Source organism: Plectropomus leopardus, chromosome 3, assembly GCF_008729295.1.
Source record: "Plectropomus leopardus isolate mb chromosome 3, YSFRI_Pleo_2.0, whole genome shotgun sequence".
NCBI lineage: Eukaryota > Metazoa > Chordata > Actinopteri > Perciformes > Serranidae > Plectropomus > Plectropomus leopardus.
This window is the reverse complement of record NC_056465.1, coordinates 2,693,531-2,714,224: the sequence shown is the minus strand read 5'-3', so window position 1 is coordinate 2,714,224 and position 20,694 is coordinate 2,693,531. Positions and strand designations below refer to the sequence as shown.

Here is a 20,694-nt window from a genome sequence, read left to right as displayed (position 1 = left end):
TAGAGTCTAATCTGAGAGCAAACAGCGGCGCCTCATGTTAACCAGCAGGGATACAGTTTCCCTCAACACCATGAGGCCTGCAGCACTTCACAGCTCGCACATAAGAGAGAGAGAGACTGAAACAGCTAATACATGAAACTGAGGATATGGCACGTCCAGCAAAATAAAATTTAAAAAAGTAAGAATGTGATTGATCAGCCTGATGTAGTTTGCCTTGTAATAATAATCTTGTACTTTGCCAGTATTTAGGGTTTTTCCATCGAAAAGCACTTTTTGCATCGTCTCTACTATATAAATGAAAGATGGAATTATGTTTTAAATATCTGTTCCTGAAATATGTTGCCTGGTAAAAGGACTGACATGAATATAGTTTCATTATTGATCTTTCTACAGGCTTCCCACACATTTTCATGGACAAATTTCAAAACTTTTCTATGACTTTTCAAGGCCCATAATATATATTTTTCTTGCCCTCCCTCCCTGGCATTTTTAAAACATATCAGATTCAAACTCTACTCAAAAATAATTCCAGCTAGCTGACGTATATGATGCGACACAACGTAGGTAGAAAATGGAGAAACGTGCGTGATCGTAAACGTCACACATTGACACACATTAGAGATATGTTACGCTGACAGCTCCAGAAATTAAATTTGCTGTTATGTACCATTATGTGGAAGGTTATCCACTGAAGATTACTGTAACAATCTCTAACTGAAACATTCTATGATTTTTACTAAATCCATGACTTCTCCTGGCCTGGAAAATGTGATTGTGAAATCCCATGACTTTTCCAGGTTTTCCATGACCATGGGAACTCTGTTTCCATCAATCATTCTAGTAATGAATTTATCTACAACATTATAAGGCCTGACAAAATAATCAAAAATTGCTTTCACAATATCTGAGAACATAAACCAAAATATAGAAATTACTTGTGTTGCCAAACCAGCGGTGAAAAAAATTTAGTTCAATTCATCAATTTATGAAAAGAAAAAGCATCGTGCAAAAAAAAAGTATATTTAGTATATTTGGTTAATCTGTCACAGTTTATTGTAAATTGCTTGGAATTCATTTACTGTCAAACATCTCTCATATCAGCATCACTTTCACATTATCATGCAGTTATAGAAAAGGTCATGTTGTGCAGAGAGAGTATTAATTGGTTCCGAGGTTGGCACTGTTGCCTCCAACAGGACGGAGCAGGATTTGAATCTGGGCCCTGAACTCATGCAGGTTGAGCACTGTGGACTTGCCCAAAGCTGTGAATGTATGTATTAGTATTTTCACAGCATGCACCCTTTCACCATCTGTATCCAGTGTTTGAGCATAGGGTTTATCCTGCACATTTGAAAAGTGTCCTGCCCTTGCCGCTTCTTGACCCTTAGAGGGAATAAGTAGGTATTGAAAAGTAATGACGGATTTGTAACAGCAGATGATGGACTACTTTGTTTAATATCCACTTTTGTGGTTTTGGCAGGGCTTAAAGGTTGCCGAGGGGGGTTGTCCATCCAGTCACTGGCTGACTGACAGTTATGTCTCCAAGAGACGTGAACCACGAGTGCTCCGCTGCCATCTACTTAACTCCACTTTCTATCACTTGATTTCTTTTCGTCAGAAAAAAAAAATCATATTAGAGAGATTCTGTGCCAGACAACATGAGGCTTATCACTATTGAAATATTTGCAATTTAACCCTTTGGAATTTTGGAGCAACATCACTTTTCTTGTGCTGCCTGAGGCATCTTTCAAAAATATTTCAACCTTTAAACCCTGACCAAATACAATGTAAAATCTGACAAGTTGATCTCACTTAAAATAATCTTGGAAACTTGAAAAAGGAAAGTAAATATAACTATTAATCTTAATTTATGTTTACTTTATAACTAATTATTAAGTTTACTCAAAATGTTGCCGTATTTACTGAATTCTGTGAAGTTGTTAAAAATGATGAGTGAAATTAATTGTTCTTTCTAGGTTTTAGCAACCTAGTAAACCAGTTTGTAGTTTGGAGATCTGTAAGTTCTGTTTTGTTCACATGTTTAAGAAAAAACAAATATGACTGAGTAGTTTGCAGCCAGAAGAATGCAGATATATAGCACAGTAAAATATGGTAACTGAAGGTGCTAAAACTAAGAAAGGTTGATTTAACATTAATCATTACATTTTCTTTCAAAAACATGGTAAAGACAGGCAATGTGCAACTTGGTAGGAAATGTCCCCTAAATTGCAAGAAATTAGCCAATTTAGACAATTATTTTAAAAAGGCTGGGGGCAAATCGGGTCTCCCTAATTGGGGGGGGGGGGGGGGGGGGGGAGGGGGAAATAACAGAATTAACAGAATTAACAGAAATAATAACCACAAATTCAAAATTATGTTACGGAATTATTATAATTTTAAGCTAATTTCCAGGTCATTTCCATTTTCAATTTATTTTTTTAATTTAATGTTCAGTTAATTTTGTTGGACTTTCTGCTTATTTCTTGCTAAGTTTTCGGTATTTTTTTCTTTTGTTGCAGAATAGACAGAAATCAAACCAATTTGCTCAGGTTTCAAAGGGTTACACAATAAATATGGATCATGTAAAAGATGTCAGGGCCCAAATAAGTGAAGGAAGAACACAGAGACAGTGCAGACCACCTGCAGGGAACATTAATGTGGCATGTTCTGCGTCTGCTATCAACATTTCAAAGAATCGCCTTTAAGCCTTTTTGCTCTTTCTTTACACTCATACACACACACACACGCGTCCCCATATGAAGGGTATCCGTGTTGAGCGAAAGGCGGATATTACCTTATATCATTATTCTGCTATAGTTTAATAAGACGGAAAGAAAACCCCAGAAACAAAAAATAGTGTGGAAATGGAATGAGTTCCTTTCATCCAAACAAATGACAGCACAATCTCATTTAGGATGGAGGCAGCAAGCCTTCGTTTCGGTCATGTGTTGCAATATATACCTGCCCTCTGGGTAAGGCTATGACATCTGTACACAGGAGAAAAGGAATTAGAAATTAGACTGATGAGAAAAGATAAGATAGATGAGGAGGAAATGGAGATAGGAAGAGAAAAAAAGAGGAGACAGAAGATCAGAGAAAGCACTGCCATGATAGATTTAAGTATAAGAAAGGAGACAGTGTCATAACTGGGCCAAATCCCAGAGTAGATGTGTCATTTTCAACACACACATGTATCAGTGCAGGAACAGCAGATTGTCATGCTGATTAGCCTAGATATGAAGTCTGTCTCGACAAAATTCTGTGAAAGCTAAGATTTTACATCACAACATCCATGTTATTGTGTCATAAACATCTGACAAATGCTTGTTTCTTTTCGAGATAAAATGGCTTGGTAGAATTATGCCTGCAATATTTCAAACAATATCTATGTGCGTTGTCACACACTGCATGGACAGTATCTGCTCAACAGACGTAAGTGTGCTGTACCTCTGCCCTTCTGAATGTTACTCCATAAGAAAAAAGGACAAATTACAACCAAAAACCTCAAAGGTTCTAATCCAGCCTTTGGATCTGAATGTCTAAACTGTATGCAACAACACAGTGAGAGCAGATACCAGCTGCAGATACCAGTGTGAATCAGTTATTAACAAAAGCAAAGACCAAGGAAACCAAGTGAGGAGCTCAAATTCCTATTTAAAAGTCAGAATGATGCGAAACAAAGCTCTCTGGAATATTACCACCAGCAGCAGCAGCAGCAGCAGCAGCATCACATAGATTTACCAAGAAACAAGGAGAGGAAGAAGAGAGAAAAGAAAAGCAGAAAAGAATTGTAAAATTCAACACACAGCAACAGCAAAAGAGACTGATGCAAGGAGAGAAAGACAGAAAGAAAGAAAGAAAGAAAGAAAAACTTCTAGTTTTAGACTATACTGAGTTTATGTCATTAGATAAAACCAGCAGCAGTGAGTGATGCAAAGAAAGAAAGAAGGAAAGACAGAAAAAGAAAGGAAGACATGACGGAAGGAAGACATGTGTTGCAGCAGAGGTTGTGTGTTGTAGCAGAGGTTTTGTGAAGCAGCAGAGGTTGTGTGTTGTAACAGAGGTTGTGTGTTGCAGCAGAGGTTGTGTGTTGCAGCAGAGGCTGTGTGAAACAGCAGAGGTTGTGTGTTGTAGCAGAGGTTGTGTGTTGTAGCAGAGGTTGTGTGTTGCAGCAGAGGTTGTGTGTTGTAGCAGAGGTTGTGTGTTGCAGCAGAGGTTGTGTGTTGCAGCAGAGGTTGTGTGTTGTAACAGAGGTTGTGTGTTGCAGCAGAGGTTGTGTGTTGTAGCAGAGGCTGTGTGTAGCAGAGCAGGGTCTTACCTAGCACGCCCAGCCGGTAGTTGACAGTTATGACAATCACATTTCCATAGCTGGCCAGGATGCTGCCGTCAAACATATTCCCAGTTCCTTCCATGTAGGAGCCCCCATGGATGAAAACCATCACCGGCTTGGGGCTTCCACTCTCCCTAATGTCTGGAGGAGGGGGGAAGAAGAAGAGGAAGAGGAGGAGGTGGAGAAGGCAGAGGGACTGATTAGATGACAGATTGAAGGTGACAGCCAGAGATGAAATTTCAATACTTTAGGGGGCTTTAGCCACCTCTTTAATTTTATTTCTTTTCTCTGAGTAATCTTGGCACACTGGCTTTTCAACATGGAGACCTTGTTAGTTTGAGGCGTCAAACCATTTATTTTTCTACATGAAGGCCGTGACATGTTTGTGGTGATTGGAAAATGTTATTTATTAATAAACTATTTTATACCCATATAGGTGTTAATGAAACAGGATATTTAATGTGCCGCTTTTTAATTTTCCTCCAGGCGATGGACTGTCAACATGCAAGAGTGGCAATCTCAACTGTCACACTATGATGAGGTAAAACTTGTGCAGAAGAGAATCTAATAAAAAATAGGCATATTAGGTGGGAGAATTTTATGGAAAAGCACCTCTTTATTAAGAACTTTAATTTGAATTCAGGTAAGCACTCCATAGCTGTTTAGCTGCAGGGACATGTTTGCCTTGATTTTGCAAATATAAATGTATGTGAACTCAGTGGCAGCAAGGGAAATTAAACAGGACTAAAAACTGAACGGGACATTTGTCTTTTTTATATAATTTAGAGCGTTTTCTTAATGTGAAGGACATGATGTTGATTCAGCTTTTAAATTACAGCTCAATCATTTCCATAAATTACAGTGTAATGACACAGTTGCAAAATAAAATATGCAGCAGATGATGAGTTTTCATTCTGAAACTACTTATTCTGCAACAAAGAGAGTACTTCTATTAACATAGGAATATTTCTGAATGTGTAGCTGCATCCGTCAAATCTGAGGTCAAGGTAAGGAGAATGGTGAGTCTGCTGAATTCAGCTTATTAAAATGTGTTACATGTGGCTGATTAGAGTGGAAGAAAGGAGGGCAGTGCTGTAAAACGTTAGCCCTTTGACGTGGCTCTGGATTGTGAGTAAAAAGGATGTGAAGACTTGGAGAGATCTAACAACATGCTGCAACCCATGTTCTAAACAAGGTTTCACTTTCATCTCCTGCATCTCAGCGAAGAGGCTTTTCATCTTGCTTCCTAACTATCTCCAGCAGCACATGCAGCGGCATACATCGTTTATCCCACTGATGTTTTACCACTGAGGGACTTGGGTCCAGAGAGAGATCAGTGAGTCTATGTGGAATTAAAAATTAACCAAGCAAGAAAATAGAAAAGCGATACTTCCTAGACAAGAGGATAAAAAGATGTTCAGTTGTTAGGGGAGCAAGAGAGGCAAAGGGATAGTGTTTATGTCGTAAAGTTTACAGTATGTGTTTAAAGTACTCACAACTGAAGGGGAAGACAAAATAATGTGAACACCTCAGGGAAAAACTTGAACTATGGAGTAAATTAATCACAGTGAAAAACATAAATATGAATATGGCTTAGGACTTAATCAGAGAAAAACACAGTGACAGGAATGCAGCTCATGACTTAATCACAAAAAAAACAGTAATATAAATATGACTTGTGATTAATCACAGCAAAAAACAATTTGAATGTGGCGCCTGACTTTATCACAATGAAAAAACAATAGTATAAATATGGCTTGTGACTTTATCACAGTAAAAAACAATAATATGAATGTGGCGCATGACTTAATGACAGTAAAAAACAATAGTATAAATATGGCCTGTGACTTAACCACAGTAAATAAACAATATGAATGTGGCGCATGACTTGATCACAGTAGAAAACAGTGATATGAATGTGGTTTGTGACTTAAAAAGAAAAAAAAATATGAATGAGGCTTGTGACTTAATCACAGTCAAAAACAATAATATGAATGTGGCTTGTGACTTAATCACAGTACAAAAAAAACCAGTGATATAAAAGCAGTCCATGACTTAATCACAATAAAAACAGTAATATGTATGTAGCTTGTGATTTAATTACATTAAAAAACAGTGATTTGAATGTGACTTGTAACAGTTTGGTTTCTAATTATATTAAAGTGCCCCTCAATGCATTCTACTGTACATAATGTACAACTTGTTCCTTTGATATGACTTTGATTAAAGTAATGTATTAGAATAATAAGAAAACTAAAACACACTGGGTTTAGCCTTCATTTTACCTTTCTTGTGTATGTTTAAAGGCATTACTGAGGAAACAGGAAATTATGCAGCATAAATTGAAAGGAGGAACTGAATAGTACAGTGTGTCTTTATATTGGGCAGCTGCAGAACTTGTTTTCTTTCCAACTGAGAATATAAAATAGACACAGCCTTGGAAAAAAAAACCCTCAATTGGCAAAAGGAAATGGGGTAAAAGAATACAAAAATTTAGAAAGAAATTAATATGAAGCACAACTAGGTAAAATGCTGTCTCCTCATATGGTTTTTTGCTTTCCTCTGTTTCTTTCGCTGCAGAGCTCATTACATCACTTCTATCATTCTCTGTCCTTTGTAGTGTTTTTTCTCCTAGTTGTTGAGCTCCCTCTGTCACAGCAGGCTGTGGCCACAATGTAGCGGCCGCTCATAACTCTCCTCTGGAAGGCTTCCAGAAACTTCTGACAAAAAAGGTCAGGGGATTATGGCAGGAGTGTGTGTGGTGTGTGTGTGTGTGTGTGTGTGTATGTGTGTGTGTGTGTGCCTCATAGTCCAGATATGTGTGTAGCCGGGAAAACGAGAGGAGGGGAGAAAGTGCAAATGGACAGCATGTCAATGAAGATAACGTTGATGCTAATGATGGTTTCAGCCATGATGTTGATGATGAAAATGGCAACATCCATTCTGTAACTGCTGATAATGATGATAATAACGGAGTTACCTGTTACACTGATGACAGTATTGACAATGATGATGAAAGCAAAACACTAGAATGATGATAATATTAAATAATATTAATGACGAAAACAACCATGGTTGTGATAATGATGATGATGACGGTGGTGTTGATGGTAGTGATGGTAAAGATGATGAGGGTGGTGGTAATTATGGAGGTGAAGATGATGGTGGTGTTAAAGATAAATATGGTGATGGTAGTGGTGGTAGATTACGAGGATTGTTATGAAGGTGATGATGATGAAGATGATGATTATCTTGGCGTTGATTAGAATGATGATGAAGATAATGATGGTGGTAAAAATGATGATTGTGGTGAAGATGATGATTGTGGTGAGGATGATGATTGTGATGAAGGTGATGATAATGAAGATGATGTGGTGTAGATGATGATAGTGGTGAAGATGTTAATGATAATGATGATGGTGATGATTGTGGTGGTGGTGAAGATGAAGATGATGATTGTGATGAAGATGATGATAGTGGTGAATATGTTGATGATGATGATGATGATGATGATGATGATGATGATGATGGTGATGATCGTGGTGGTTATGGTGGTGAAGATGATGATAGTGGTGAAGATGTTGATGATGATGATGATGATGATGATGATGATGGTGATGATGGTGGTGGTGGTGATGGTGGTGAAGATGATTGTGGTGAAGATGTATATTGATGATGATGATGATGATGTGATGATCGTGGTGGTGGTGAAGATGATGATTGTGGTGAAGACGATGATTATGGTAATGATCGTGGTGGTGGCCTTGGTGGTGAAGATGATGACTGTAGTGAAGATGGCCATGGCACTGCTGATTTGATGTCACCACTATGACACTGGTGACTGTGATGACGGTGCTGACAGCTTTGATGAGTTTGTCGATGATGATGATGATGATGATGAACATGCTCATGGCATCCTTAATGCTGATAATGATGTCATTCATTAAGATGGACATTCAGCCATAAATAACTACAGACTGAAGATGATGTTGATGACCGCAACAGCCAATGGTGATGGTGACAGTCACAACAGTCAGGATGATGTTGATGACAATTAGGATGATGGTAATGACGATGCTGCTGCTGCTGCAGGCCTAAATATAACACTGTGTTATTACTACTTTTACTTCAGTAAGAGGTGTGGCATTTCTTTAGCCTCTGAGGATTTCTTACTTGCTCTCTCATATTGGTCTACTCTGTAGGATCTGTATGATAGTTCACTGTTTTCTGTACGTGTATATGCTCTCCATGAATATATTAATTTCCGCTGCAGTGGGACACAAACGGCTCAGGTGACTCTTTTCGTTGAGTGCTGAAGGTCAGCGGTAATGAGGTGAGGTTAGGATAAAATTGTCTTGGCAATGTTTGAGTATTTGATGGATTTACCTGAATTTACTGGCTGAAACAAGTCCCAGTGTATATTGAACACACTGTACCTTGAGGTTTTAAGTTTATGCAATCCAGCTTGCTCTCTCCGTGGTTTCCTGGCATCCTCCATTGGCTGCCAGAGTGAGACACAGAGCCAAGAGAAGAAGAAAAAAAAAAACTAAACCCCAGTCTCTCTGATTCCCCTAACTTATCAATAAATCCTCATTGAGCTGATTGCAGATTTCATCTCTTTCCATCGTCCTCCTGCATGGAGTAAGGTGGTATGGTTGGGATGATTTTAGGAGCATATGATATTTACTTGGTTATTTTCAATATCAGTTTGTCCTTTTATTCCTAAATTATTTCAGATTTTAGATGTATGGAAACAGGCGGGAAGATCTAACTGTCCTCCAGAGTTGTTGCTTTTTTTTCACAGTGAGCAGCGAGATAAAAGCTTGCTTTAAGACGAACTGAAATGAGATGCAAGTCTCTGCAATCTTGTAGCGCTTCGACCATTCAGTCTTTTCGGGGAGTGTGGGTGAGGGAGTTTGTCAGAGGACAGGTACCGTGCCAACATGGAGTAGATCGTTGCTATCTCGAGAATGAGGTTATGATCAAAGAGATTCAGGTGCTTTAGATTTCTCCAAGAAAACCCTGAGAGATGCCCTTCGGCTGTTGCAACAACTTCAGTATCCTCTCCCTCTGCTGGTGTAGAGGACTTATCAAACCAGCCGCAGACACAAGGAGTAGAGGTGTTTTTTATATCCTGACTTCAGCCTCTTGCTGCAGGGTGCAAAGCCACAGGGACTCTTCATGAAAGCAACAGGAAACAAAATGAGGCCCGCTGGTGAACGCCAATATAGACGCTTCCAGATGAAGTGCTCCTGAGTAATCAGTGCTTCTGTGCTGATGTAACTCATTAGAGAACACATCAGCTGGCAAGTCTTAGATGTCAAAAATACAAACACGTAATGAAATGCATATTGATGGTATACTTATTTCTGCCATATGCAACTGACTTTTTGCTTGGCATGACATATTTGCAAATCAGAGCTGATATATTCAAAAAGTAAATTTCTGGATGAACTAATACCTTATTTCATTATATTTGGTTTTACTGCATAGCATGCCACAATAACTTAAGACCTACCTTTTTAGTCTGGAATTTAACTGAACTTCACCGATTTATTTATTGACTATTTATTTATACATTTTGGTCTGTCTACAAGATGGTATGTCATTTTATTATTTGCAACATTTTGATCTATTGAATCTATCTAACGTTGTTATTAGATAGATTCAATAGATCAAAATGTTGCAAATAATAAAATGAATTATTATTATTATTTTTTATTATTATTATTATTATTATTATTATTATTATTATTATTATTATTCATTTATTTATCTTTTATCTATATATTTTATCCTGTTTCTGGTGTTTCCTCACTTCCTGTTTTTCAATGAGTACTCTTATTTTAGTGCTTGAATTAAATACAATGTCTTGCTTTTCTTTTTACGCATGTGCTTGTGTACTTTGTGCACTTTGTGTGTGTGTGTGTGTGTGTGTGCGTGTGCACTCGTGTTGCTAGTGGAGGCTTTATGGTTTTATTGAATGAAGCACTTTGTGTTACAGTTTTTCTTGTATGAAAAGTGCTATACAAATAAAGTCTGATTAATTGATTGATTGATCGACATGTGTATTTCTATTGTTCTAATAAGTACGAATTGGAGAGTAATTACTGTTATTTCTAAAGTCAGGCTAATGTTGATGGAGGTACTGTACCAGTTTCCAACTTGCAAATATCATAATGCAGCTCTAATTAAACCAAAGTACAATAGATGTAGTGCTTTATGTTACATGACTGATATCCTTTAAATCTACCATCCATTCCAAAATACAAGAATTTGGTATAATTGGCACAGACAATGTTGTCACTTTGAGAAGATGGTTTAGGTAGTTCACTTTTGATATGAGGCCAAATTTAAATATAACATAAAGCATTTTTAACTGCCTCAACATGACCAGACATTAACCATAGAGGCAGCAGATCAGAATATTATATGAATCAATTTTGGGACAGTCACATGGGTCCCTTTGGAGGTTTCGTTGTTTAGGGTCACTGTTGTATGGGGACCTGCTGGTTGCATGTGCAGATGCCATGAAGAAATGTTTAATTGTATTGTATTGTATTGTATTATAATGTAATAATTGTTTTCCATGTCTTTGTCAAACTGACATGGTAGTAAGGCAACCGCAGTTTATTTAACTTAAAGAAATACTTCTCTTGCAAAAATGACAAGTTATATTTCAGTTACTCACTGCACGTTACCTTGAATTTATGTAGAAAACACTGCATGACTCTACAATGAACAGAAAATCCAAAAAGGTGAGTATTCTTCATGAATTAAAGTATAAGGAGGACCAGCGGCCAAATTATATCATAACATCAGTTTAGAAACTCTCACACAACCTGTGCAGCGTAATTCAAGTCTTATATATCCAATCGAATGCTCAGTACTTCCCAAACACATGCATTTGTGCTAAAATGTTACAATTTAAAACATGTCAGTAGAAACAGTCTCATGCAAGGCAGTCTAGCACGCATGTGCATTCAAACTTTGCTCAAGTGGATCCTATACACATCACATTCTTGGGCACACTCAGGGTGTGCTTCTGTTCAATGTGGACCGTGTTTTTTCAGTTCAGGAAGTTTGTCTATTTTGGATTCTCCGTTTACCGTGTGGCATGAGTGAAAAACAGTTCACTTATTCAAGGAAACACACAATAAGTAACTGATAGACTTCTGGTCATTTTTGTGGGTGAAGTAGTTATTTAAGTCAAACAAACTGCAGTTGTAATTGCAATTACAAAGTATTTAACCCTTTAAAACCTAAGCATATTGGCTTAATTTAAAACATAAAAAAGTAAAAATAAAAAAAGTCAATGAGCAACGAAAGAAGAAATTACCAAAAAAGGAGCAAGAAATTAGCAAATGTGCAATAAAATAACCTGAAAATTGATTCTTAAAAAAATAAATTAGAAATAGAGAGTTAAAAAAAGCAAACAACACTTGGAAAAAGTGCTTAAAATGATAATAATTGTGTAACACAATTTTATATGTGTTATGACAATTCTATTTTTTCCTTAGCTTTTTTTCACTCTTCACATTTTCCACTAGTTTTTTTCTCTAAATGTACGCATTTCTTTTAATCTGTAGAACATTTCTTATCAAGTTGCTCATTGCCTTTTTTCTCATGTTTTTGAAAGAAATGGCACCAATTTTCTCAGGTTTCAAAGAGTTAAATACTTGTGAAAGGTGATGTCGCTGCTGGTTACAAAAGGTTAAGGATGTTGGCCTTTTTTTGATTCTCCGTTTACTGTGGAGGGGTGCAAGAAAAAAAAACAAAGTTTCATTAAGACTTCAGTGCGGTGAGTTATTAATATACAGAGGGCCATTTTGCGGGCATTATATTCTTTTAACATTTCAGGAGAATGGCTTGTTAAAGCGTTTGGCTGCTCTGCATTGATGCATTGTATTGTGCTTTCATATCAGATGGTTCAGTTTTTGCATTTTCTTTTGTCATTTTAGTAAGGCTCAATCCCTCCGTGCTGCTGCTGATTATTATCAATATTAACTGCTGTAGAATATTTTTATTTGTAATATGGTGAGTAGTAAGGGTAAAAGAGGATTTCACTTGTGCTTGATGTCTGTGGTATCAAGCAGCCTCAATAGTGGGAGCTACTGCTGAAATGTCACCAGCTGGAGCCTCTGGGCGAACTCCATGCAACAAGGGAACACATGCCCCAGCTGATCTTTTATCATCTGTTCCACTGCTCCAGGATTGCCTCCCATGCATTAATATATCCATAGTGTATAGGGAGATTTATATCTCACAGGTATTGCCATATAATACTTTAGAAGGGGTACCAGGGGTCCTATATGAGCCCTGTAGATACCACAGTTCACTGCATTGGCACTTCTGTATACCCACTCAGAACCGCTCCAGCAATATTCACTGTGAAAAAAAAAAAAAAAAGTGGAGCTTCTAACAAATCCTCAGCTCTCAGGGACTTTCCTGTTTACATCTCTATTCCCAGCACAAAAGGATTACAAACAGCAGCTTTATTGAGTATAAAGAGATTGTAAAATCCAAGACTTGCTGAGTGGGAGGGGTGGGGAGGTTTGGGGGACGTCCTCATTCAGTTTGCATCTACAAGGCTACATGGGGTCAAGGGTTAAGAGCATCAAGAATCACTGAGGGGGATCCGAGCTGATCAGTGGGCCTGGAGAGGGCAACTGAGCGTATGACTATGTGAGAGTGTGTATGTGTGTCCTCGAGCATATTTTCCTCTATATTAAACTGGATTAGTTGTCTGCCCTGCATCCTTTCTCGAGATAACACTTGAAGCTTGCTGGGATTTCATTGAATAGATCTGTGTGACTCTCTCTAATCTTATTGGTGTGTGTGTGCGTAGAGGGAGAGTGGGGGTCCTTGTGTGTGTGTGTGTGTGTGTGTGTGTGTGTGTGTGTGTGTGTGCATATGCGCGCATGTGAGCTCCCAGAAAAACAGCGTAATGGCACAGATCAAAGGGATCCGGATGGTTGTGAGTCTTATTTGGATGTAATTGCTGTTTACTTCGTCACATTATACAGTAGAGGTGCCTTATTAAGACTTTCTGCCTGTCATTAAAGTTGCACTCGAGCAGCCTTGAGGGGATACGACTCTATCTCAGGGTTTTTATCAAGGACATTTTATTCCTAATATGACTTTTCAAAGCACTGCTTGTTTATGGCAACTAAGCAAAGGTTCATCTTTTTGTATTATTGAGATTAATGGATTTCCAGCACTCTGTCTTTGCTTTCAAACAGCATTTAATTTCATATCAAGAGGAGCAATTGCAGCGTTTCCATCCTATAGTCTTCGTTGGGTTTCCGCTTGATCCCGTTAGTATTCCTTTTCATAACTATGTGCCCAGTACTCGTCTACGACTGAATCCCCTCCAAGCAACTGTATGTGGGAAATGCTAACGTCTTTGTATTGCACTTTACCTTTGTTTCAAGGTTTAAAGTCATGCGCATTGAACACATGCCGTGTTATTTAATGAGTGTGACTGAATCAGGCCATAGATATATGAGGTAACTAACATGTCATGAATATCATATGTGCTTACATACTGTGCTGCACAGCACCAATAGACCGAAGCAGTGCAGGCATCCGCACTAGTGTGGAGTCACTTTCCTGGTTAAGAATTTATTCGGTCGCACGTGTGATTGCCTTCATCACACTATAGAAGATGTTTGGATTGCAAATTGTGGGTGTTTAGAAATTTTTGCAAGGGAAATGCAGATTGGATTGTTAGTTAGAATATGCAGCATATAAAATGAATAGTTCAGACTTTTTGAAGTGAGGGTAACTTATCAATAGTCACTCAGTACGGTTACAGTTATAGCTTGAATATGCTATTTAATGGGACTGCTGTCCTAGTCCCAGCATACAAGCATGGGTGGATAATGGATTTATTGACTGAAGTATGTCCCACTCTGCCACAGTAGGGGGAATATATGCCCCCTTTCAGCTGGCATTTTCTTTCTTCCGGTTGACCTATTACGTCACGTACCAAACAAGTTAGTAAGTGGCAAATGGGTTGCGTGTCGAATGGTAAAAACAAAGATAACTTTTCAGTGCTGTACATTTCATATGTACTCTACGCTTTACTTGGTACCGTCGTCTTGTTTTCTTTTCATCTCTTCTTCTTTTGTTTGTCTCAGCTTTCTTCTATTAATTCATCGTGGTTGTCTTCTGAGTCAAAGTCTTGCGTGGGAACTATGGAGCACGCACAGGACATCTAGGCCAGTTTAGGTCTGATTGAGGCATACACATTAAAGAGTAAATTGACCCCCCACTGTATTATCTGGGTGTGTTGGTCAGACAAACATGTTAAGATGTATTTTAAACCACTACGGTACCATGTTGCCTCAAGGTAACATACCTATTTTTTGCTTTTTACACTGACAAAATACATCCTCAACTATGTTGCAATAAAAAGCCAGGACCTAAAGAAACCAATAGCACAGTTTATCTTGTAACATAACTTTCTGGAGGCTATGTTGAGTCTCTTTTTCAGGGTCAATCTGGACTAACACAATAATTTGACTTTTTCTAACATCATGTAAACGTACTGAATGTTAATTAATTAAATGAGTTCAAATGTATGTGCATTGTTGAGAATTATGTTTTTGGAAGAGAACAAGGACAACTATATAAGTATAGGCTTGTATGTCAACTTTAAAATTTACAAAATCATCTATGACACGTGTTACTAGCATGATCAGATTTAGATATTGCTGGCCCCATCTTCTCTTTCTTCTTGGCTTTACACTGTTACCTACTCTGCTTCTGCAGAGATTCTTTCTGCCTCCTGAGCAGCTCCATCTCTGCAGAGATGCCTACAGAATTTAAATTCCAATCTGCTGTGTAAGCAGTCCTCAAAATTGTGAAAATCGTCACACATTGCAATTACCATGCAACAGAAAATGAAGTATTTATGTGCCACTTTGATTGTGTGTTCTCCAAAAAGCATTAAAATGGAGAGCCCAGATGATCACTTGAAACCATTATGACAGTAGTGTCATTTGAAATCAGCATCACCCAAATGCTGGCTCCTTTTATTATTGCCAAGTCTGTCATGTCTGCTCGCCAGTCCACATTTTATGTAGCTACATAACAACTAATTTGGCAGCTTGGGACTTAGATTCTGAATCTAAAAGCCACTGCGGGTGTTTGACCAGGAAGTTAGCTTCACATACTGTTGGGTAGTAAATTAGCTCCGACTTTGCCCTGTAGGAGAGGAAACCATGCCAGGAGAAATAACAACCCAAACATCTCTGCAGCAACTGCCACTGAGAGGGATGCTTACGCTGATTTGGTCCACTATTTTTTTATGTTGTTTTTGGAGTCATCACGCACAAGGGTTGTTGGTTTGACGCCCAAATTATGAACAGGTCTAAGTGTTAGTAGGTAAAAGCCAGTTAGCCAGTATTGATTTTTTTTAACATGATCTGATTTAATAAATGACACAAACTAAAACAAAAACATGCAAGAATGTGTTAGGAGCTGGCTGAAGGGTTAATAGTTACTTCATCTGCTGGTGGGATGCAACATAGAAAAGGAAAGGAAACAGCAAATCCAAGCAGAGAGTCTATGTTACAGTATTAATTTCAAAGAATGGTGGTAGACATGTAAACTTTAGACATCAAGCTGAAAAGGACAAAACACATCCAGCCCAAAAAGAGAGTTTACGAGTAAAGAGCAAAAAGAAAATGTCCATCACTTTCAAAAAAAGGACAAGAAATGTAAGAAAATCAAAGAAGATAAAAATTGGAGGAGAAAGGGTAAGTTTGGTTTCCCTTGTCATGCAAATCAGTTTGGCATCAGGGGGAAAAAATACCTTCGTCGTCCGTGCGGTCACTATCACTTAAATCATCAGTGTGTTTCTTTGTAAGGGGACCTATAGGACCAAGAAGGAGAAGATGGAGGAAAACAGGGTGATCAAGAACACACACAGTCTTCAAAAGATGCTCTCAAAAGACAAGAAAATATGTCAATAATCAATGCTTCTATAGCCCCTTTTTTGCAAAAAAAAATCACACTGACAAGGAGACTGGGGAAACATTACCACAAAGTCCACTCCACATGTTTACAGTAGGAATTTACTGTATATGAGTTCACTTGAGAAAGTTAAGGAGCAAGAAAAGAGGGACTTTAAAAAAAGAGGCAAAAAATGTTATCTCTGTGAAAATGAAGACTTTACTGAGGATAAACCTCTCAGGATCAAAAGACATAAATCGTTTTGAAACAGTGCAAACAGTAGCATCAATTATACATCTCACAGACATTATGGTAAAATTTGGAAATGATCAGTGTAGCAGAGAAAAACAAGCAGAGGCTGTAAAAGAAGCAGCATTTTAAAGAGCAGACCACTCAACAGAAGCATGTGACAGACTCCCCCCGTTGTATCTTCACAGTGTGTAAACACACACACAAACACACACATTCAATGCCATGCATAGATCTGACTGCAGGGGTGCTGCTGTGAGGCATATATCAGGAAACGTCGGATGACATAAGAATATAAAGAGGACAAAAGCAGATACTGGAGAATAGACAAATTGATTTCAATTTTGCTGACTATTTCAATTTTCGGAGGGTCAATATTAAATTCAGATATTATTCCAGAGTGGACAAAAAAGAGAAATGATGTCAAACTTACACGGACATGACTGCCAACATATTTTTTGGAGTAGTTTTGCTTGCTTAAAGAAATACTTAAACATTTTGGGAAATACACTTTTTCACTGTCTTGAGTTAATCAAGGAGATCAATACCATTCTCTTGTGTGCAAAATAAATATAAGGCTACAGTCAGTTAGCTTAGCTTAGCATAAAGACAGGAAGTAAGGGGGGAACAGATAGCCAATGACAGGACTCAAGGAAGTCATGAGATTTAACGTGTCAATTAGTGAGCTTTAAAGGTTTCTGGGCAAAACATTTTATTACCAAAGCCAAGCTCGCTGTTTTCCACAGAAGTATCTAAAAAAATGGATAGGGCGTTGAACTCACTCTGATATCCCTTTTCCACCAACATGGAACCTTTTCTGTTCTGGTTTCCTCACCTGATTTTGAACTGTTCAGAGCAACAAAAATTAGGTTCAAAACCAGAAATGTTGGCTCCCAGCAGGAACCAAAAAAATAGCAGATTTTTCTTGACCTGGAGAAGTCAAGTGATTAAATGTCAGAAAAAAAGAGTGTGCAGTGGTCTAATTAATAGTGGGTTCATGCTTCTTTTTTTCGGTAAACACAATTATCTGTAAAAACAAAGTTTGCATATCAACATTAGGCGGATTTCCATGACAGATTTGCGCAAAACTTATTACAAAAGCGATATTTCAAAATGTCGATAAAACACAATTGCGAGACTACTGCATTTACATTGAGTGATGTTTGGCAACTTCTTCTCTGGCAATAACATTCCAAGAAGCATGGTGACGGATGTTGATGGAGCAGGTTTCTTTCTATTGCAGCCACTGCACTAGCTGTCATTATTTCCAATCCAAGGTGACATAGATGTGTTATGTGAGCGATAGTGGGGATTACATGTGGAAGTAGCCACATATGAGGGATTTCTGGGAGGTGATAGTCCACAATTTCACAAATGAATTGTGGATTCAAAACTTCCACATGATCCGCTCAACTTTGAAAAGTTATCAAGCCTGAGGGAATCAGTTCCTACTGACAAGCACATAGCCTTAGCATCATGTGACCTAGAAAAGCCAAAAAACTGTTTCCATTGCAGTTTTGCTAAATGTTTTTTTCAAATTGCCTGAAATACCAAAACTTTTTTAATGAAAAATGGGAGTTTTTTTTGCAATTTCAATTTATGCAATTACTGCATTATACTGTATATAATTTTGCTACTACTGTTTACTTTCATTATGCATTTTGATACACCCTCAATTGATTACACATATTTGATTGTAATTTCCAAAAAAAAAAAAAAAAAAAAAACAGTGGAAATGCAGGCTTGTTCTTAAACATCACCAAGGTTCCAAAAATCCTTAACAGAACCAGTTCAAGAACCCAAGCTAATTTAGAGGAAAAGGGGTATCAGAGTTACTCAGTGGTGCACGAGGCCAAAATGGTTCAACTGCTATGTATAAAAACAACTGGATGATCCGAAGATGATAAGCATGACTTCTACACTGTGTGACCCAGAGAGTAAGCACACTAGAGATTTACAGCTGCTGAGTGGCTAACTTCCTGTTTAATCGCTCTGCTCAATTGAATGGGGATAAAATGATTAAATCTTGCAGCTCCTCTCGACTTTACAAATGTTATCAAAATCAAATGGTTAAAATCCTGATGGTAAAACATTCATTTTGCAGGGGTTTTGATGCCAAAAAAAGGATTGGCTAATTTACCAGTCACTTTCACCATGTAAGCTAATTGGAAAATTACTTTTTGGGCTGCAGAGCATCATGTTACAGCGTAAAAACATAATTGGGCCATTACAAAAATTGCACTTCCTGGTGGTCGGCTATTTATATACCTAGCCTTTATGCTAAGCCAAGCTAATGGGCTGCTCAATGTCTCCATATATCTCATGTTTGTGACAGCTGATGTCCATCTTCTCCTCAAGAAAGCAAATGAGCTTCATTCTCAAAATGTCAAACTATTCCCTCATGCACCATGGCTAACTTAACCAAGCAATAATAACAGAACTTGATAGCATCTTGGTACCCGATGGAATCATGTGACGGGGGAAGTGGTCAGCTGCTTCTTTATTAAAACCAACAAACTGTCATTTTAATAAGAGTTTCTTGTACATATAGAGAGACATAAAAACATGCTATCTTAAACACCGGGAACAAAGACAAACATATAGACACACACCAAGGAAGAACACACACACACAAAGAGATACACGCACGGAACACATCTAAAAACATGCAGTGTGGAAGTAAAGGATATATGCTAGCAGGGTGCAAAACACAGGGAGTGGAGGAGCACACTGGCAGTGTTTAAGTCTTCACACACACACACACACACACACACACACACACACACACACACACACAAAGAAATGTGTATACGCACACATGAAGCCACAGGTTTCAAACAGCTATCTACTAGTGAGTAAAATGATCCTTCCCATCAGCCATCATAAGCCACAGCACCAAACAGCCAGCAATTTCATACAAATCTCCTTCAGTCCCATTTGACATCCAAATGACACAGCAGTCAATTTCAACATGACAAAGGTTAAAAGGCACGCTCTGTGAATAAGGTTAATGAGGAAAAATGTCTCAGTGTAAAAGGAGAGTAATTTGATAAAAACACCAGGGACTGTTGGTTTACACATATCTGTTTATGGAACAGAGAATTGGCGATAAATCACTTGAAAGGTTCAAGATACTTACAGTCAGACGCTCATATTGATGAGTCATAATTACTCCATCATTCACCAGAGTGGTGGTTTATTTTAAGGGCAACCATTTCTCTCCTGTGACTTTAAAGAGGAAGCCGGCTCCCTGCATATCATTCTGTCCTACAGCAGTCTCCCAGCTCTCTTTTGTGAATTTGACAAGCAATTTGATAAGCGAGAGCTGACTTGTGCTTTCTATGTGCTGAATAAGCACCAAGACATAAGAATTGCTTCTTTCAAAATGTGAAACGTCTCAGAAACACGGAGTGTCCGCTGTCTAGGGATGTGTTACCTGTTTATAAAGTGCACTGCATAGACAGTTCACTGTCAAAGCAAAACATAAAGAATATGGGAGATTCATGTTGGCCTTTTAGAAAACACTGTGCTCACTGATAGACGCCCATCACTTATTTCTATCATGAATTAGAAAATGGTTGTGGGGCCACCCAGCATCCTGTTAGGTGGTAAAATCTTTGAGTTTGCTACAATGTAATATCTTTGCTCTCTCTTTCTTACTCCATTTTTGAATACACTGTAGCAAGTGGCAGAGAGCAAGCTGTGCTCAACATGACATTCAGCGGTGTAACATTTCATTTGGGTCCCCTCTCAATACATTACACATAACGCTCTACTAATAAATGCGTCCTGTCGATCTCCAGCGCTCGCACACAGCAGTGCACTTCTGAGGGTCCACAGCAATACAACCCAAAAGTGTGAAGTTGATCAGATGAACAGTTGTCGAGAAAATCGAAGGACATACATAAGGACTGATAAAACTCTGTCTACTTTTATTCAATAGGATCCACTCACCTTATCTTGACTTCTAACTCAGTGTCTACACATTTAAAGAGCACTTCAGCACTACCTTACAGCCTGTTCTGCTTCCTACGTGTACTGCATGTGAAGGTGGAGTGGGGGAATTTGAGATGTCAGGTTGCATGGCTCTGCCTGCTAACAGTGGAAAGACGCACACAGAGAGCCAAGTCTACCTCTCAGCGGTCGGTAGGGGA

The 20,694-nt window shown here is 38.2% G+C and overlaps 1 protein-coding gene across 1 annotated transcript in view; it reads right to left on the bottom strand.

Annotated features, from left to right (window-relative positions):
* Positions 1–20,694, bottom strand: part of nlgn1 (neuroligin 1) — a 400,692-nt gene that overhangs the window by 257,592 nt on the left and 122,406 nt on the right. The window contains exons 3-4 of the mRNA XM_042483820.1: positions 16,152–16,211; positions 4,319–4,471 (exon numbers count right to left, since the gene is read on the bottom strand). Coding sequence (XP_042339754.1) covers positions 4,319–4,471; positions 16,152–16,211 — 213 coding nt within the window. The remainder of the gene's footprint in view (positions 1–4,318; positions 4,472–16,151; positions 16,212–20,694) is intronic.